This window comes from Staurois parvus, unplaced genomic scaffold (assembly GCF_062004578.1).
Source record: "Staurois parvus isolate SC_StPar_1 unplaced genomic scaffold, SC_StPar_1.0 ptg000162l, whole genome shotgun sequence".
Taxonomy (NCBI): Eukaryota; Metazoa; Chordata; class Amphibia; order Anura; family Ranidae; genus Staurois; species Staurois parvus.
In genome coordinates, this window is record NW_028317958.1 from 1,050,516 (window position 1) to 1,067,716 (window position 17,201).

Sequence of the window (17,201 nt, forward strand, 5' to 3'; positions counted from 1 at the left end):
TCCCTTCACTGGAACTAGGGGTCCAAGCCCAACCCCTGAGGAACACCCCCACACCATAATCTCCCCTCCACCAAACTTTACACTTGGCACAATGCAGTCAGATAAAGTACTATTCTCCTGGCAACCGCCAAACCCAGACATGTCCATCTGATTGCCAGACAGAGAAGCGTGATTCGTCACTCTAGAGAACACGTTTCCACTGCTCTAGAGTACAGTGGCGGCATGCTTTACACCACGGCATCTGACACTTTGCATTGCACTTGGTGATGTAAGGCTTGGATGCAGCTGCCCATTGATGGAAACCCATTCCATGAAGCTCTCTACACACTGTTGTTGTGCTAATCTGAAGAGCACACCAAGTTTGGAGGTCTTTAGCTAGTGACTCTGCAGACAGTTGGTGACTTCTGCGCACTGTGCGTTTCAGCATGTGCTGACCCCGCTCTGTAATTTTACGTAGCCTACCACTTTGTGGCTGAGTTGCTGTTGTTCCCAGTTGCTTCCACTTTGTTATAATACCACTAACAGTTGACCGTGGAATATTTAGTAGCCAGGAAATGTCACAGATGGACTTATTGCACAGATGACAACCTATCACGGTACCACGCTTGGAGTCACTGAGCTCCTGAGAGCGACCCATTCTTCCACAAATGTTTGTAGAAGCAGTCTGCATGCCGAGGTGCTTGATTTTATACACCTGAATCCAATGATTTGTGGCTGAGTTGCTGTTTTTCCCAGTTGCTTCCACGTTGTTATAATACCACTAACAGTTGACCATGGAGGTGATTGGAACACCTGAATCCAATGATTTGGAGGGGTGTCCCAATACTTTTGGCAATATAGTGTATTTTCATGGCATACACATTGACTGGGGGGGTTCTACACACAAAAACTCCTGCCTGTCAAGTGGAAGCATTCGGGTGGCTGCTGATTGCTTCCACACACCCCTGATAATGGCACTCTGTCCTGTACTCCAGGCTCTGCTTGCCCATCTGTGGGCCTGGACTGACATGGCAGGTGCCAGTAGGTGGAGGGGGAAGGAGGAGAGCAGACACACATTCGCTCTCCTGCCCTTCTTGCTGTGACCTGCTGAGACCCCCCCACACATATATGCACATACGAACATACACACACGTGTCAGGGGGTGCCTACACTTGAAAACGTTGATTGTGATACACATGTTACATATCGCCACGCACACCAGAGCGAGAGCAATAATTCTAGCACAAGATCTCCTCTGTAACAATAAACTGATGACCTGTATCGGTATCAAGCACCGCCTATAGGAAATATAGGGTACTGATGTTTGTCACCATTTCACGGGCGCACAGAAATTTGAGGGTTGACATGTTGGGTATCTATTTACTCGAATCAACCTCATCTTTTATATTGTACAAACATTTGGTTAATTTATTGCATTTGTTTGCCCTAAAATTCACTTTAGTGTGTTTTTTACTGAAATCTAGCGTTTCCTAGACCTTTGCGGTAATATTGTGTGACAAAAAATGTAAACTACTACTATTTTATTCTCTAGGGTCTCTGCTTTCAGAAAATAAATAATGTTTGGGATTTTGTGTAATCTTCAGGCCTAAAATTATTTTTTAAATGTGTGCAAAAAATAAAAATGAAAAAATGGCTCTGCCAACGAAAAGGTTAAAGTTGATTAAAAAAAAAATAAAAAATCTGTGGTGCTCATGTTTCCTGTTGAGAGTGGTGCTCCACTCTGAGGCCAAGTGCTCGTGGGAAATTCAGATGTGACAAGAAACATGTGACCTCCACTTCCTCCAGTCGTGTCTCTTGGTTGTTACATTAGAGTTTATTAAAGCGGAGTTCCACCCAAAAGGGGAAGTTACGCTTTAAAGATTGGTCCCCCGCTCCTCATTAAGGATTGGCACATTTGGGGATGGGGGGGAGCGGATACCCGAATTTGACAGGCGCCGCTCCCACTTCCGCTGCTATCTCCTAGGCGTTTGGAAACGGACGTTGTCCTTTCCCCTCCCTCCCTGAAGTCTTGTGGGACACATGACAGGTCCCAGAAGACGACGGGGCCATTCAGAAAGCACAGCACTTATCGCGCATGCGCAGTGGGCACCCGGATGTGAAGCCGCAAGTTATCACAGCCAGGTGCCCACACTAAAGATGCCGGCCTCCTGGAATACATGACATTCGGGGGCAACGCGGGATCGAGGGACAGGTAAGTGGCTGTTTTTTAAAAGTGAGCAGCTACAGTTTTTGTTTTACAGAGTGGAATTCCGCTTTAAAAAAAAAAAAAAAAAAAAAAAAAAAGTGGAGGTCACATGTTTCCGTTCCAAACTGGAGCTCCAGTCTGCAGGCTGACTACTCTCTCATTAGGCGGAGCTCCTTCCTCACTTCCGCCCCTTTCACTTCCCTTAGGAAACCCCGTGGCCGAGCTCGAGTCTCTTTCTCGGCCGGCTGCGCAAGATGGCGGACTCTAAGGTGAGCGGCTCCGGTGTGGCGGCTCTTCTGGACTCTCTAGTACCCTTCTCCGCGCAGTGAGCGGCACCGGGGAGGCGGCGGGAGCGGTGTTCTTGTTGCTGGCCTGTCGGGGATGGGGTGTGAGGCGGCCGGACCGCCTGACGTGTGGGAGGAAGCTGAGGCCTGCAGGGTCTGCTCCCATGTGACAGGCCGGTGTGTAAGATGGAGGGGAGACCGGAGCTTCTCTAATACAGACCGAGCCTGGAGAGGAGGCAAGCTGGGCCTGTTACTAGAGTCTGATGGAAGGGGGGGGGGGGGTGTCTGGTTGTGGGGGCCTGTAAGATACAGGATCTCCTGGTGGTGGGCATGGAAGCTAAGACCCCCCCCAGGTGTGAGATATATATATATATATATATATTTTCATATATATTCTAGTTGTAAAAACAAAGTACCACGTGTTATAAACACAACTTGTGTCTGATGCTCCACAGATGAATGGAATACATTGGTCATGGTTGTTGGTGAGGGTCGTACTGCACACCATAGCTGCCATAGTGCTGTATGGGTGTCCAGTGTGCCACTGTACCTGTTAACCCCTTCCCCGCCTCCCTATAGAAGTGCTGCTGCAGGGCTGCGCAAAATCATGCGTGTGTATATTATATATGTATATATATCTATCGTGATTTGTATTTCCGGGTAAGGAGGTGCGTTCCATTGGTTGCTACGGACGTCAATCACAGGGTTCCGGATGATGATTTCTGGCCAGGCACCCGGCGATCACCGGGTATCATTGATAGGGGAGTGGCCTGTGTGTAAACACAGATCTCTCCTGCCGGCAATAACATGCTGCAGTGCACAGCAGCGAAATACAAAGCAGCATGTCTCCGTAGTAAAGCGCACACAGTTAACTCTTTGATCACTCCAGATGTTAACCCCTTCCTGCCCAGTGTGTTCCCGTGAGAGGATCTCTACGTATGGACATAGCAGAGCCATACAAAGCATTGCGCTTAGTGAAGTACACACACAGCACACAGTTAACCTTTTGATCTCTCCACATGTTAACCTCTTCCTGCCGAGTGCCATTAGTACAGTGCCAGTGCTTTTTATTAGCACTGATTGGTGTCACTGGGGATGTCCGTGACGGTCAACCCCAACCCCATTCTCCCCCCCCCCCCCCTTCCCAGTGTCAGCCCGCCGCACTCCTGCTATAAGTCGCTGCTTTTTGGTAGCATTGATCGCTGTATTTGTGTCATTGGGGATGTCAGTGACAGTTAACCCCAACATCCCCCCCAGTGTCAGAATGCCTGCCACAGTCCTGCTATAAGTCGCTGGTCGACGCCATTACTTGTATTAAAAAACAAAATTCCAGTATATATACCGCCATGTGTAGACGTTATAACTTTCACCTAAACCAATTAATTTACACGTATTGGTATTTTTTTTTTTTTTTTTTCTTCGCAAAGACGTAGCAGAATACATTTTGACCTAAATTTATCATGAAGTTTGATTTTTACATTTTTTTACTTGATGTTTTATAGCAAAAAGTAAAAAATAGTTTTTTTTCTCAAAATTGGTCTTTTTTTGTTTATAGCACAAAAATTAAACAGAGGCGATTAAATACCACCGAAAGAAAGCTCTGTGGGGGAAAAAAAAGACGTAACTTAATTTGGGTGCAGTGTTGCATGACCGTGCAATTGTCAAAGGAACGCAGCGCCGTATAGTGAAAAATGGCCTGGTCAGGAAGGGAGGGGGAATCCTCTGGAGGGCTTGGGCTCCCTCCAGGCTTAGCTGTCCTATCCATTATATGTGTGCTCCTAATATGGAGGCACTCAAAAGTTTGAGTCAGGACAACAGACAGCATTGGGGTGCCGTGAAGAGCCAACATGCATTTGCAAATGTGTGCAAACTAAACCCCTGCATTTAACATGAAATGATAGGCCTCTTTCACGCGGGCGTTCCGTATGTCTGGTTTACATCTGTCAGTTTACATCTGAAAAAACTGTCACCTGTGTATTTCTATAGATTAGCGGGTGTAAACAGATCATCCATTTACATCCGTTAATGTCCGTATCCATTAACATCCATTATTTTTGAACGGAAGAAACCTTTTATTTTTCTTCAGTTTAAAAAAAAAAATCGGATGTAAACTGATCCATTTTTTTCTTTGAAAAAATGTGACTGAACTGATGAAAAAAGATGGAACGCCCGTGTGAAAGGACCTCTAGGAGAATTCGTTTGGTAAGTTGTGCTGGGAATTTTTCTGTGACGTACGTCGCCTTTCCATGTGCTCCTCATTGCAAAGGCCAGTTATAGGTTGGGGCCGTTGCCCTTCGTACATAAAGCAGCAATCGGTAACTAAGATGTCACAGCCCTTCAGCATGTGGGCAGCACAATAACATTTCCAGGAACAATCAGTTTTCTGCTATGGCTTTATGTTGCTGTTGTATATAAAATAGACTGGTAATCCAATCAAAAGTGTGCACCGTATGAACATATGTCTTAAAGCGGAGTTCCAGCTGAAAAAAAAAGTTAGCAGCTACATAAACTGTAGCTGCTGACCACTTACCTGTCCCTTGGTCCCGTAGTGTCCTCACCACGGGTGGTTTCACCGGCCGTCTTCTCTCCCCGGCGCTGGCATCTTTAGTGTGAGCACTCGGCTGTGACGGCTTGCGGCTTCACAGCCGGGTGCCCACTGCACATGCGTGAGAAGCGCTTCGCTTTGTGAATGGCCCTGTCATGTGTCCCAGAAGACTACGGGGATGGAAGGGGGAGGACAACTTCTGCTTCTGATCACGTAGGAGATCGCAGTTGGAGTGCGGGTACCTGTCACATTCGGGTACCCGCTCCTCAAAGGTGCCAATCCTTAATGGGGAGTGGGGGAAAAAAGCATTAAAGTGGAACTTCCCCTTTTGGGTGGAACTCCGCTTTAAGACTATAAGTCTTCGGTCGGACCAAATCCAACTTTGAAATCATGCGACTTCACTTGAATTCACACAATTTCACAGTCTGTTAGTGCGACTTGGAAGACTTTTGTGCACCTTCATGCACAGATATCTATGCAAGTCGCACCTGAATTTGAAAAAAGTAGTTCATAAAGTACTTTCAAAATCAGTGTGGCTCCGATGGAGTTGGAATCTCACCGATATGACTGCTTCCTTTGCGAACAATAGGGTGCGACTTGTCATGCGATTTTTATAGTTTCAGAACGCATGACAAGTCACACTGATGTGGCCGGGGACTAACTTACTAAACCAGCACAAGGTTAGCCCAAGTCTCTCTAAATTCTCAACTGTTACAATGACGCAGCACTTTACATATACACTCACCGGACTCTTTATTCGGTACATCTGTTTAATTGCTTGGTAACACAAATTGCTAATCAGCCAATCACATGGCAGCAACTGAATGCATTTAGGAATCTAGAGGGGAAGATAACTTGCTGAAGTTGCTGAAGTTCAAACTGGGCATCAGAATGGGGAAGAAATGGGATTTAAGTGACTTTGAATGTGGCATGGTTGTTGGTCCCAGATGGGCTTGTCTGAGTATTTAATAAACTGCTGATCTACTGGGATTTTCACACACAACCATCTCTAGGGTTTACAGAGAATGGTCCGAAAAAGAGAAAATATCCAGTCAGTGGCAGTTGTGTGGACGAAAATACCTTGTTGATGTCAGAGGAGAATGGGCAGACTGGTTTGAGGTGATAGGCAACAGTAACTCAAATAACCACTCGTTACAACCAAGGTATGCAGAATACCATCTCTGAACGCACAACACGTCGAACCTTGAAGCAGATCAGCAGAAGACCACACTGGGTTCCACTCCGGTCAGTTAAGAACAGGAAACTGAGGCTACAATTCGCACACCAAAACTGGACAATAGACGTTTGGAAAAAGACGTTGCTTGGTTTAAGTCTCAAATTCAGATGGTAGGGTGAGATTGGTGTAAACATGAAAGCATGGATCCATCCTGCCTTGTATCAATGGTTCAGGCTGGTGGTGGTGTAATGGTGTGGGGGAGATTGGCACACTTTGGGCCCCTTAGTGCCAATTGAGCATCATTTAAACACCACGGCCTACCTGAGTATTGTTGCTGGCCATGTCCATCCCTTTATGACTACAGTGTACCCATCTTCTGATGGCTCCTTCCAGCAGGATAATGCAGCATGTCACAAAACTCATCTCAAACTGGTTTCTTGAACATGACAATGAGTTCTCTGTACTCCAATGGCCTCCATGGTCACCAGATCTCAATCCAATAGAGCACCTTTGGGATGTGGTGGAACAGGAGATTCGCATCATGGATGTGCAGCTGACAACTGCGTGATGCCATCATGTCAATATAGATCAAAATCTCTGAGGAATGTTTCCAACACCTTGTTGAATCTGTTATGAAGAAGTAAGGCAGTTCTGAAGGCAAAATGGGGCCCAACAGGGTACAAGCAAGGTGAACCTAATAAGTGGCCGGTGAGCAATTTAGAATGTTGATGAGTGTGCTCTCTGATTTTTGGAGGAACTGTAAGAGCTGATGCACACGTGCAGTGCGGATTGAAGCTCAGGTTTCACAGCTAATTGATACAGTAGCTGTTCACATCAGGTTCAGGTCAGGATTAGCTCAGGATCTTATCCTGTTCACACATATGCGGTTTAGGAATGGTTCCCATAGAAGTCAACAGCCTGCAGCTGAACTTGAAGCCACTGCTGAGAATTTGGACACGACTCTTTAAAACTGCACTGAATATGCACCAGACATATGTGAACAGGCACCATAGGAAGCAATAATATTTCACGTTATGCATATTGGATGGGGTTCAAACCGTATCCAATCTGCATATATGTTAACGGGAACAAAGTGATGTTGCCCAATGGCAGGGTCTTATTTGCGTGATACAAGTGTTTGGTGCACTGTCTATGAGAAGTTTACATCAGATTGTCTTATCTTCCAAACAAGCAATCAATGGGGTTTGATGCTGTTTCCAGTATGCAGATTTTGACAAATCAACAAGCCACTTTTTTGGTCTCTAGTGATGCACCGATATATCAGCTGTCAAATTATCAGCCGTAAAAGGGTTATTGGTAATTTTGGTGATAATAGACTTCAATGCAAAATTGCATCCCGTTGACTTCAATGCAAAAACTCCTTTAATTTTTATATATAATTCTCTGCCCAATTTGTTACTTTCAATATGTTTTATGTTATGTATTTTTTAAATTCATTCATTTAAAGTAGAGTATAACACAAATATATATTTATTTTTTATTATTATACAGTATTTATATGGCACTAAAAGGTTTGCTCAGTACTGTACATTATAGTGGGGGACAGAACATGAGACAATACAGTAACAAAACAAAACACGAGGGATTCAAGGGCCCTGCTCTTTCGATCTTACAATCTAGGAGGGAGGGGATAGTGGTACAGGCGGAAGTGGCTGTGGGGGATGGAGTGGTGGGAGGAGAGGAGGAGATCGGCTGTTAGGTGAGGGTGGGGTAGGCTTCCCTGAAGAGATGGGTTTTCAGGGTGCGCCTAAAGGTGAGGAGAGTAGGTGAAAGTCTGATGGATTGGGGTAGTGAGTTCCAGAGGATGGGAGAAGTCCTGCAGTCGGGCGTGGGAGGTGGAGACCAGGGAGCTAGAAAGTAGGAGGTCTTGTGAGGAGCGAAGATTACGGGTTGTGTGGTATTTGGGTATCAGGTCGGTGAGGTAGTTTGGGGCAGTGTTATGAATGGCTTTGTATGTCTGTGTTAGTAGTTTGAATTTAATGCGTTGTGCAATCAGGAGCCAGTGGAGGGAATGACGGGGTGGCAGAAGAGGAGCGGTTGGTAAGGAGGATGAGTCTGGCCGCTGAGTTCAGGATCGACTGCTATGAGTTAGGCTGGCGAGGAGGGAGTTGCAGTAGTCCAGACGTGAGATAATAAGGGAGTGAACGAGTTGTTTAGTAGTGTCTGGTGTTAGGAACGTACGTATTTTGGAGATGTGGAGCCTGCATGAGTTTGCCAATGATTGGACATGGGGTTGGAAGGACAGGTTTGAGTCTAGAGTGACACCTAGGACTTTGGCTTGCGGGGTGGGACTGATGGTGGCGTTGGTCGTGATGGAGAGGGGGGGGCACGGGCTGGGGGGAAAATCGGGAGCTCAGTTTTGGAAAGGTTCAATTTGAGGAAATGGAGCGACATCCAGTCTGTCGTTCAGTAGGTGGGTGATACGGGCGGAGACTGAAGGGGTGAGGCGAGGGGTTTATTAAAACCTGTCCATATCGGGCAAGTGCACCCATTTTCGATTTCGGTCCAGAATTTTCATTTTGGTGCACCACTAAGTGTAACCAATGCAGCAGGTTTACCTGCTACCCTGCAGAGAACTTGGATAGATGTCTGTCACAGAAAAGCTGTGATTTAGAGTCTGGCTTTACCTTCTCTAATAGGCAAGGTAGTGGCACCCACTGGGGATGTAAGTGGATCTCAGGGTGGCAGAATGGTGCAGGTTATGAACCAGTGAATTTAGAAGAGTTAGGCCTTATGGGCATATGGGGGTTTATTTACTAAAGCTGGAGAGTCCAAAATCAGACTCCCTTCTGCATAGAAACCAATCAGCTTCTAACCTCAGCTTGTTCAATGAAGCTTTGGCAATGAAACCTGGAAGCTGATTGGTTTCTATGCAGAAGGGAGTCTGATTTTGGACTCTCCAGCTTTAGTAAATAAACCACATGGTGTCTAAAGAGCCTCTCTGCTGGCAGGAAAATGAGCCTTAAACATGCTAAAAGCGGTGTATGGCACATGGATTTATGCACATAGTGTTTGAGCGGGGAGAAAAAAGCTCCACCTTTTTTTTATTTTTTTTTTTAAAGCTGTGTGTTTAAACCCTTATAATTCATGTTTGGCTGCAGTTTCTCTAAACATTAGCAAATGAGAATTTCAGTTACTGGTATTTGAGAATGATTGCGCTTTTTTTTTCCCTCTCCCTGCATTTAGGCCAAGGCGAAGGCTCCACCCAAGGCCAAGGCCAAGGCTCCACCCAAGGCCAAGGCTCCACCCAAGGCCAAGGCGAAGGCTCCACCAAAGGCCAAGACCGCACCAAAGGCCTCATCCGCACCAAAGGGCAAAGCAAAAGCCCCAACACAGATGAAGAAGATACCTTCACATCTAACCAAAGGAGGTCTCCCAGGATTCATCAAGAACTTGGGTGGTGGATTCAAGGCTTCAAGTCATGTATGTTGTACATTTGTCTGCTAAATAAGCCTGTGAAGGTTCTTATTCCTGGTCCTAGTATATCTAGTATTGTTTTAAAGCCTTTCTTTCGGGCTCATTTATACTGTAAGCCATTTACATTTGCAGGTATTCACCACTTCAAGTCCGGACACTTTCACTCCCTTCCTGTCCAGGCCAATTTTCAGCGCTATCACACTTTGAATGACCGTTCCGCAGTCATGCAACACTGTACCCATATGAATTTTTTTTGAGACCGATAAAGCTTTATTTTGGTGGTATTTATTCACCACTGGGATTTTTATTTTTTTTGCTATATAAATGAAAGTCAAAAAATTTGGAGAAAAGTGTTTTCTTATAAATTTTTGCAAATAAATAATCTTTCATTATAAATCATGGCCAAAGTTTATTCAGTTTTTTAGTAAAAAAAAAAAAAAACCCAATTAGTTTATAACCAAAAATTATAATTTAAAAAAAAAAATGTTTTTACATTTTTATTTTTTTTTATATTAATGTTTTTTTACATACTGTCACCCATGGTGACACTGTATTACTTGGGGGTGGTGATTTTTTTTTTTTTTTACACTGATCGCTTTTACATCCATAAAGGCTGTAAAAGCAATCATTTCCCCTTCTCTCTGGCTGCATTCTTGCAGCCATTGAGATATACTGCGTGAGCTGTGATTGGTCACAGCTTGTCACATGGTACAAGGCTGTTGTAAATAGCCCTGTACCATGTGACCTCTGTTATCATTCACAGATTTCACTCGTAAGCAATGATGTCAGGAGTGACATTTTGCTTACTACTCTGCATGTGATCACTGATTGGCTAATCGGTGATCACATGATCGGGACCTCGCACAAAGGTTCCGTATGACGATCGGTGTTCCACTGTGTCTGGAGGATCGCGGTGCTGCATGCTCCCAGGGAGCGCGCACAGTCCAAAAAGGCAGGCACCGTTTATGAGCGGCAACCCACCCCTGGACTGCTTCCCTCCGTTTTATATACAGCGGCCGGACGGCAAGTGGTTAATAGTGCTTCAGCCTTGTTTTAGCCATTACTTTTCTTTGCTGAGTTGACTTTACATGCAGATGCAGTGCGAATGAATGCAGCATGCTTTACTTAAACATGGGTAAGCACTTCAGGGCTGATATGTTCATTTTATTTTTTTTTTTCTGCTTACATGTTCGTTAAACCTGTAAACGAGCCCTTACTAAAAACTGCATCAGTCTGTCATTGATGACCCTTGGATTTGAGCTTCACTGCTCTGAAACCATTTCACATGCACTACCATCTGAGACAGCAGACTAGAGTAGGGCTGTAATTGCTGTACACATTGTACCCGGTTTGACAGTGTCTCTATTGCAGGTTCTGGTCCTTGATGGCAGAGGACATCTACTTGGCCGTCTCGCTGCCATTGTTGCTAAGCAAGTTTTGCTTGGTGAGTACCGAAACCATTAATTTGTCATTTTTTTTTTGTCTTGTAATGGTCAATGATGAATGTAACTGTCTCTTGTTTGAGTTTCACGGCCATGAGATAACTTTACATGCACTACCATCTGAGACCAACTGATCATGTTGCCATAAGAGAATTAAAAATTGGACTCCAGACAAATGTCTAAATACACAGAAAAAAATGAACGCCAGGATGTTGTACCTACCAAAGAATTTTGTATTTGTCCATCCACTTCTGAGATTTACACAGCCCTCTCTGGGAGGTCTTGATTTTTTTTTTTCTGCTGCAGTAACAATTGTGGGTATTTTCCCTCCTCACCATGAGACAGGACAGTGAAACTGATGAGCTCACATCTCTTTCCTACAATCAGCTTGTTTTTTGCCATTTGGCACAAGGGATTGCCCCTTGTATTGCCTTCTTTTAAGGCTCTGCTGTACAGGAACGGAGAAGTTGACACCAAGCCAAAACTGAGTACAAACACTGTTTGCATTTTAAAGATGTATTCATGAATAAAAGCTGCATTCTTTTGTCTGGAGTTCAGTTTTTATAAAATAGTGGACTAAAAATAAGGGTTTCTGGCCTCTTTTGTGTGTTTGTTTTATTTATTTTTTTAAATTATATATATATATATATATATATATTTTTTGTTTTTCTTTAGGGCGTAAAGTGGTTGTCGTGAGATGTGAAGGTATCAACATTTCTGGCAACTTTTACCGCAACAAACGTAAGTAGCATGGATGTTGTGCATACGAAGTGGTTTATGATGGTTTTGGAATGTTGTTCCTTTTACACAATGATCTCTGAAATACAGTAAAGAATCAAAAGCTAGAACTCTTAGGTTTTTGTTAGTAAGCCTGCTTCGCTCACACAAAGAAACTACTTGTCCAAGGACTAAATCGTGTCCCAATCTACTTGTTCTGATAATAAAAACAAAATTTAACCAAAACCTTCTTTAAATGTCAGATGCTTTTAGGAATGTCTGGGGATTTTAAAAACAAAAGGGGCTTTATGGTGACTTGAACGGTTTAGTATTTTTTAAGATTAGGCTGGTTATCTCCTCACCTCCCCTGGAGACCCTCAGGGAGGAGAGAGATTGCAGTGTAATGAGCACCAACTGGGTGCCCCTCAGAAAAGGCGAGTGTCAGGCTTATCCTTTATCCCTATCACTGTCAGAACTTTTTTTTTTTTTTTTTAGCACTGATCACTGTAATGGTGTCACTTGGGAACCGACACCCCCAGTGACACCAATACAGTGATCAGTGCTTACAAAACAAAAGCACTGACACTGTACTAATGCCACTTAACAGGAAGGGGTTAGCATGAGGGGCAATCAAAGGGGTTAACTGTGTGACGGTTTGTTTTGTGTTTCACTGTAATTGCACTGCTCTGGATGGCTGTGCTGTGTACAGCCATCCAGAACAATACCTGAGCTGACAGGGAAGGATGACTGTTAGTAAACAAAACAGTCCTTCTCACCATTGGTGATCATCGGAAATCGCCGGGGAGGCGCTGGCGAATAATTACCAGGCGGGACCCGGTGATTGATGGCCGCGAATGGCGGCTCACGCGCGCGCCCCCTACCTGGAACTGCAAAATCATGTGTATCGACCCACATGTGATTTCGCACACCCATGCCACCCTGTAGCAGTATTTCTGCTGTAGGGCGGTGGGGATGCGGTTAAAGAATTTTTTTTTTTTTTTTGTAAGCATGATACTAAGCAAGATTAATGGACCGGACTACCCTGAATAGCTGGCGTCCGTGTCTCTACACCCCCCCCAACCTGCTTTTTTTTTGTTTGCCTGTAATGATGTGCCCATTCAGGTTCACCAGTAAGGGAGGTATTCTTGGTATTAAGATATTAACATCAGTCTGTCCTGGATGTCTACTTCAGTACGGACATTCCAGTAATACTTTTAAGTTGTGGCATTCTTGTCAGATTGCGTGCTGTAACTGCATTGTTTGGGGTTAGTGACTGTCTTGAGGTGTGACCTGTTAATTGAATGAACCACCTTTTATTTTTTTTGATCAACTTGATTATTTTCATTAGAAAAAGATCAAAACATTGTAGACTGATACTTGCTTGGGAATAAAATGTGCGTTTTTACTTTCATGTCTGTTTTTCTCTTGTAGTCAAATACCTTGCTTTCCTGCGTAAACGTATGAACACAAACCCTTCCCGTGGGCCATACCACTTCAGAGCACCCAGCCGCATCTTCTGGAGGACTGTAAGAGGTAACCACGCTCATGCCTTTTTAGTTAACATTTTGGTAAAGGAATGTGGTCTGGATACCCCTGAATACAGCAATGTGTGGTCAGGGCTCTCGCCAGTCCCCGGCTCTTCATCCTTCACCTGGTCTTCATTCAGGTTTTACATCTTCAGCCACTTGATTGGCCAGGCCAATGTGATGCCAGTCCCGTATGAAAGTTGCATTGCTGCGGCCCGCAGAGCGGGACCATAAATTTGGTCTGAGCTGCAAATGACAGGAGGGGGGCATTTGACAGAAGAGACTTCTAGGGTCTCTTCGGTTATAAGGAAAAAAAACATTGTGCTTGTCAGATTTGTATGTTGCTGACTTTGCTGTCACTTTAATATTTTACATGGGCGGCAAGGGGACAGTAAAAACAGACGGTTGAACCATGATTTTACTGGCTGCCAGCCTACCTGTCACCACAGGTTAAACTCTCCCATGTATGGGAATCAGACTGCCACAATGACTAGCCAAATGCTTGGCTCAAACTTGGTGCCTTCCCGCAATGCAAAAATGCTGTTTCAATGATGGAGAAAGTAGGGGGGGGGGGGGAAAAAGAAAAGGCAAGAGGAGCTGGCCGTATCGCCTCCTAAACCCTGCTAACCTCCTTTCACTTACCTTTGAAAAGCAATCCATTGCTTTTCAGGGTATGGTTAATACCACTAGTGTGAAAGGAGCCTTACAATATATGTAAATGGCATAGAGAAGGTGATGAGCACATCCCCACCAGCAAAGGCAATCAGATTGTACCTCTATTATAAAGAGCTTGGTGTGTATAAGCACACTGGGCCTGATTAGGAATAGATTCTAGAAAGGGGATTCTAATAGTCTTTCTCAACCAGGGTTCCATGGACCTCAGAGGTTTAGGCGTTGAGCAATGTCCTCTGATAAGTAACCATTAACAGTGGTCTTGTGATCTGTAGGGGGATATCCCTTTAAGTTGCCACAAAGATGAGGCATTATTACCGCTGATCATCATGCTAATGTGTAATAAGCTGTACTTCTTAGCAAGGGTTCTGAGACCAGAAAGTTGTTTTTTTTTTTTTTAAATGTTCCTCCATGTTAAGGTTGAGAGGCTGGGTTACATAATAAGAAAAATGTGGTTTTTTTTTTGTTTTTTGTTTTTTTTTTTTTATAATGCCTTTCAGTGGTCTGAGTATATAATAAATGGCTGCGTTGTGTTTTGCACAAATGTTTTCTGGGAATACAGCGTGATAGGATACAACAGTGTGACCAGCTACAGATGGGTACAGCTGCTTGTTTAACTGATCCCCTTTTGCACAGGTATGCTGCCACACAAGACTAAGCGAGGACAGGCTGCTCTGGAGCGACTGAAGGTCTTTGATGGTATCCCACCTCCTTATGATAAGGTGATTAAGGGTTTAAACCTAGTAATTCAACACTACATAAATCATGGGTCTTACAGAAATACATTGACACAATTTTCTACTAACAGAGAAAGCGTATGGTGGTCCCTGCTGCCCTGAAGATCGTGCGTTTGAAGCCAACACGCAAGGTATTTTAATAAAACTGCAGTAGACATTCAGAAATGGCTGTAGCTGACCTATGGTGTGGTCTCATATTGGCTTGAGAATGACAAATCTGACCAAATATTTTGCATGTTTTAGTTTGCCCTCCTTGGCCGCCTTGCCCATGAGGTTGGCTGGAAGTACCAGGCAGTCACTGCTACCCTGGAGGAGAAGAGGAAGGCAAAGGCCAAGCTGCACTATAACAAAAAGAAGCTGGTCATGGTAAGCTGACACATTTTTGTATCTGGAATGTGAATAGAGAGCTAGTACTGATATTTTTGTTAGATTTTCTGTTTAGTGTTTGGGGCTTGATTTTAGGTCCAAGTTGGAGTTTTGGTTGTATTTTTATTTTTCCAGTTCTAAAATTGATATAGAATGACTTTTCAAAGTAACAATATTTGGTTGGAAATCAGACAAAATAGCACCTCCCATCTGTATGCTGTTTATCTGCTGTAATAGGGTATCCATAGTTGAGATACTTTCTTCTGCCATGATACTTTAAAGCTTTATTCTGGGTTAAATTAATACTAAAGGCTCAGCTTGCATTTTTTTTTTTTTTGCTCGCAAAGAGTGTAAAATGGTCCAGTACATGTACATAGTCCAGTGTGGCCAAAGACTTGCAGAACTCCCACGTTCTCTGCCGCTTAGTCCTGGTCTCAGAGTGCTGCTTCCCTGAGCTTTGGGGTAGGGGAGGACATGTGCTGAGGATAGGAGGAGCATGTATTTTGAAGAAGTGACTTGCAGATCTATAGTGTGAGGCAGACTCATGCCAGGATCATGCATGCAGGGTCGATTCTGTGAGACACAGTAAGGAGTCACTTGAGCTTTGAATAGCAGTGTGAGAGAACTAGATCCAGGTGGAAGGGAGATGATTTGGATATCAGGATACACCACATTAGAAAAATGGCTTTTAGCATCACTTAAATGCAGAAATGTCCCTTAGATTGACCCCTCTCCCCCCACACACTGCAAGTGTTAAATGCTTGTTTTGTCAAAAGGTAAAGGCATGAACTATACTTGCCTTTTTCTTTGCTCCCCCAGCAACCAATGCTTTCTAAGGCTGTGGGACTGGCAAAGAGGCTTCGGGGCCACTGGTACTGCACTGGTGAAGCCTGCAGAAGCAAATTATAAGGAACGTAAAGCGTCCTGTTACTTGTCCCCTAGAAAACAAGCCTTTATTCCTTGTAGTATTGAGAGGGGAGGCCACTGCAAGGCTAAATTTTGTTTTTATTTTTTCTTACTTATTCCGGAGTTCAGCTTTAATGCCGCTATAACAAATATGAAGCAAGTGTTCAGTTATTGCTTCTTGTTGTTGCTGGGAAAACACTTTTTAAGTCAAGTCGCAACCAAAAAGTAGCTCTGTTTTACGTATGGTTTTTGTAGTTTCTGGAACATTATTGCACATTCTTTTTACTTTTCTTTCTGTAGAAACTGAAGAAGCAAGCAGAGAAAAATGTTGAAACCAAAATTGCAAAGTACACAGACGTCCTGAAGAAATATGGTATCCTCGTTTAAATATGCCCATAGACCTGGAATAAAATATTTGTGAATAGTCCTTGGTTTTTTGTTTTTTTTTTTTTTTTGAGTGGAGTAACTTGATGTAAATTTGTGATAGTTTCTTGGGGGTGTAGTGTTTTCATTGGTTTCCAGAAAAGTGATTGTTCAAACCCTCCTTTTGAAAGGCTGTCCTTAATCTGTGAAAAAGCACCGCAAGTGCCTTGTACACAGGCTTCGTTATACAGCCTTCTATAGTAGAAAGATATGTGGCAATATTTTGCTGGTTTTGTATCATTACTAAAACTGCATTGTAATGTTACAGGAGGATAATTAAGAAGGCAAATGCTGAAAAATGTTATGCAGTCGCACATGGACATCACTTACAATGCAGTACCAATACTCCTGCATTATACTCTGTTTTACATGGTAAAGGCATGGCTGCATCCTGAAAAACTGGTACCCTGGTGCAGTAGGAATAAGTTAACCGCTTTCTCGCCACCCTATAGCAGATATACTGCTACAGGGTGGCAGGGGTGTGCAAAAGTGTGTGTGTGTACATGATTTCCCAAGTCATCTTCCAGGACAGCCCACAAGACGTAGAGCTCCTCCCATAGGACAGTAAGCATGTTACTCCATAGAGAATAAGAGGTGGCGTATATCAACAAACAGGAACCAGAAGTCCGTGACTGCAGGCAATTGCGAAGAGGATCTTGATGCGAGCAGAGGCCAGTCTAGCTTCAGTCTCGGCCTTACACCTGAAAGGCTCCCAGAACATACTGACAGATTTTCTCAGTCAGGAGTAATGGTCATTGGCTGAGGACATTTTTGCTTGGCTCA

The 17,201-nt window shown here is 43.9% G+C and overlaps 1 protein-coding gene and 2 non-coding genes across 3 annotated transcripts; all 3 read left to right on the forward strand.

Annotated features, from left to right (window-relative positions):
* The first annotated feature begins 2,355 nt into the window (after nt 1–2,355).
* Nucleotides 2,356–16,422, forward strand: RPL13A (ribosomal protein L13a). The gene is made up of 9 exons (XM_089675999.1): nt 2,356–2,454; nt 9,399–9,635; nt 11,001–11,073; nt 11,747–11,812; nt 13,220–13,321; nt 14,623–14,708; nt 14,795–14,854; nt 14,967–15,089; nt 16,296–16,422. The coding sequence occupies exons 1-9, from the start codon at nt 2,440–2,442 to the stop codon at nt 16,380–16,382; spliced, it is 849 nt and encodes a 282-aa protein (XP_089532125.1). The 5' UTR covers nt 2,356–2,439; the 3' UTR covers nt 16,383–16,422.
* On the forward strand, nt 10,862–10,936 carry LOC149463024 (small nucleolar RNA Z195/SNORD33/SNORD32 family). The gene has a single exon (XR_016312536.1). It is a non-coding gene; the product is annotated as a small nucleolar RNA Z195/SNORD33/SNORD32 family (small nucleolar RNA).
* LOC149463025 (small nucleolar RNA Z195/SNORD33/SNORD32 family) lies at nt 11,119–11,201 on the forward strand. The gene has a single exon (XR_016312535.1). It is a non-coding gene; the product is annotated as a small nucleolar RNA Z195/SNORD33/SNORD32 family (small nucleolar RNA).
* Nucleotides 16,423–17,201: the final 779 nt, after the last annotated feature.

Excerpts from the sequence above, each read along its gene's own strand:
- RPL13A (XM_089675999.1), top strand. Across the intron at positions 9,636-11,000 it reads GATTCAAGGCTTCAAGTCAT|GTTCTGGTCCTTGATGGCAG; the intron begins GTATGTTGTACA and ends TCTCTATTGCAG. Across the intron at positions 13,322-14,622 it reads CTTCTGGAGGACTGTAAGAG|GTATGCTGCCACACAAGACT; the intron begins GTAACCACGCTC and ends CCTTTTGCACAG.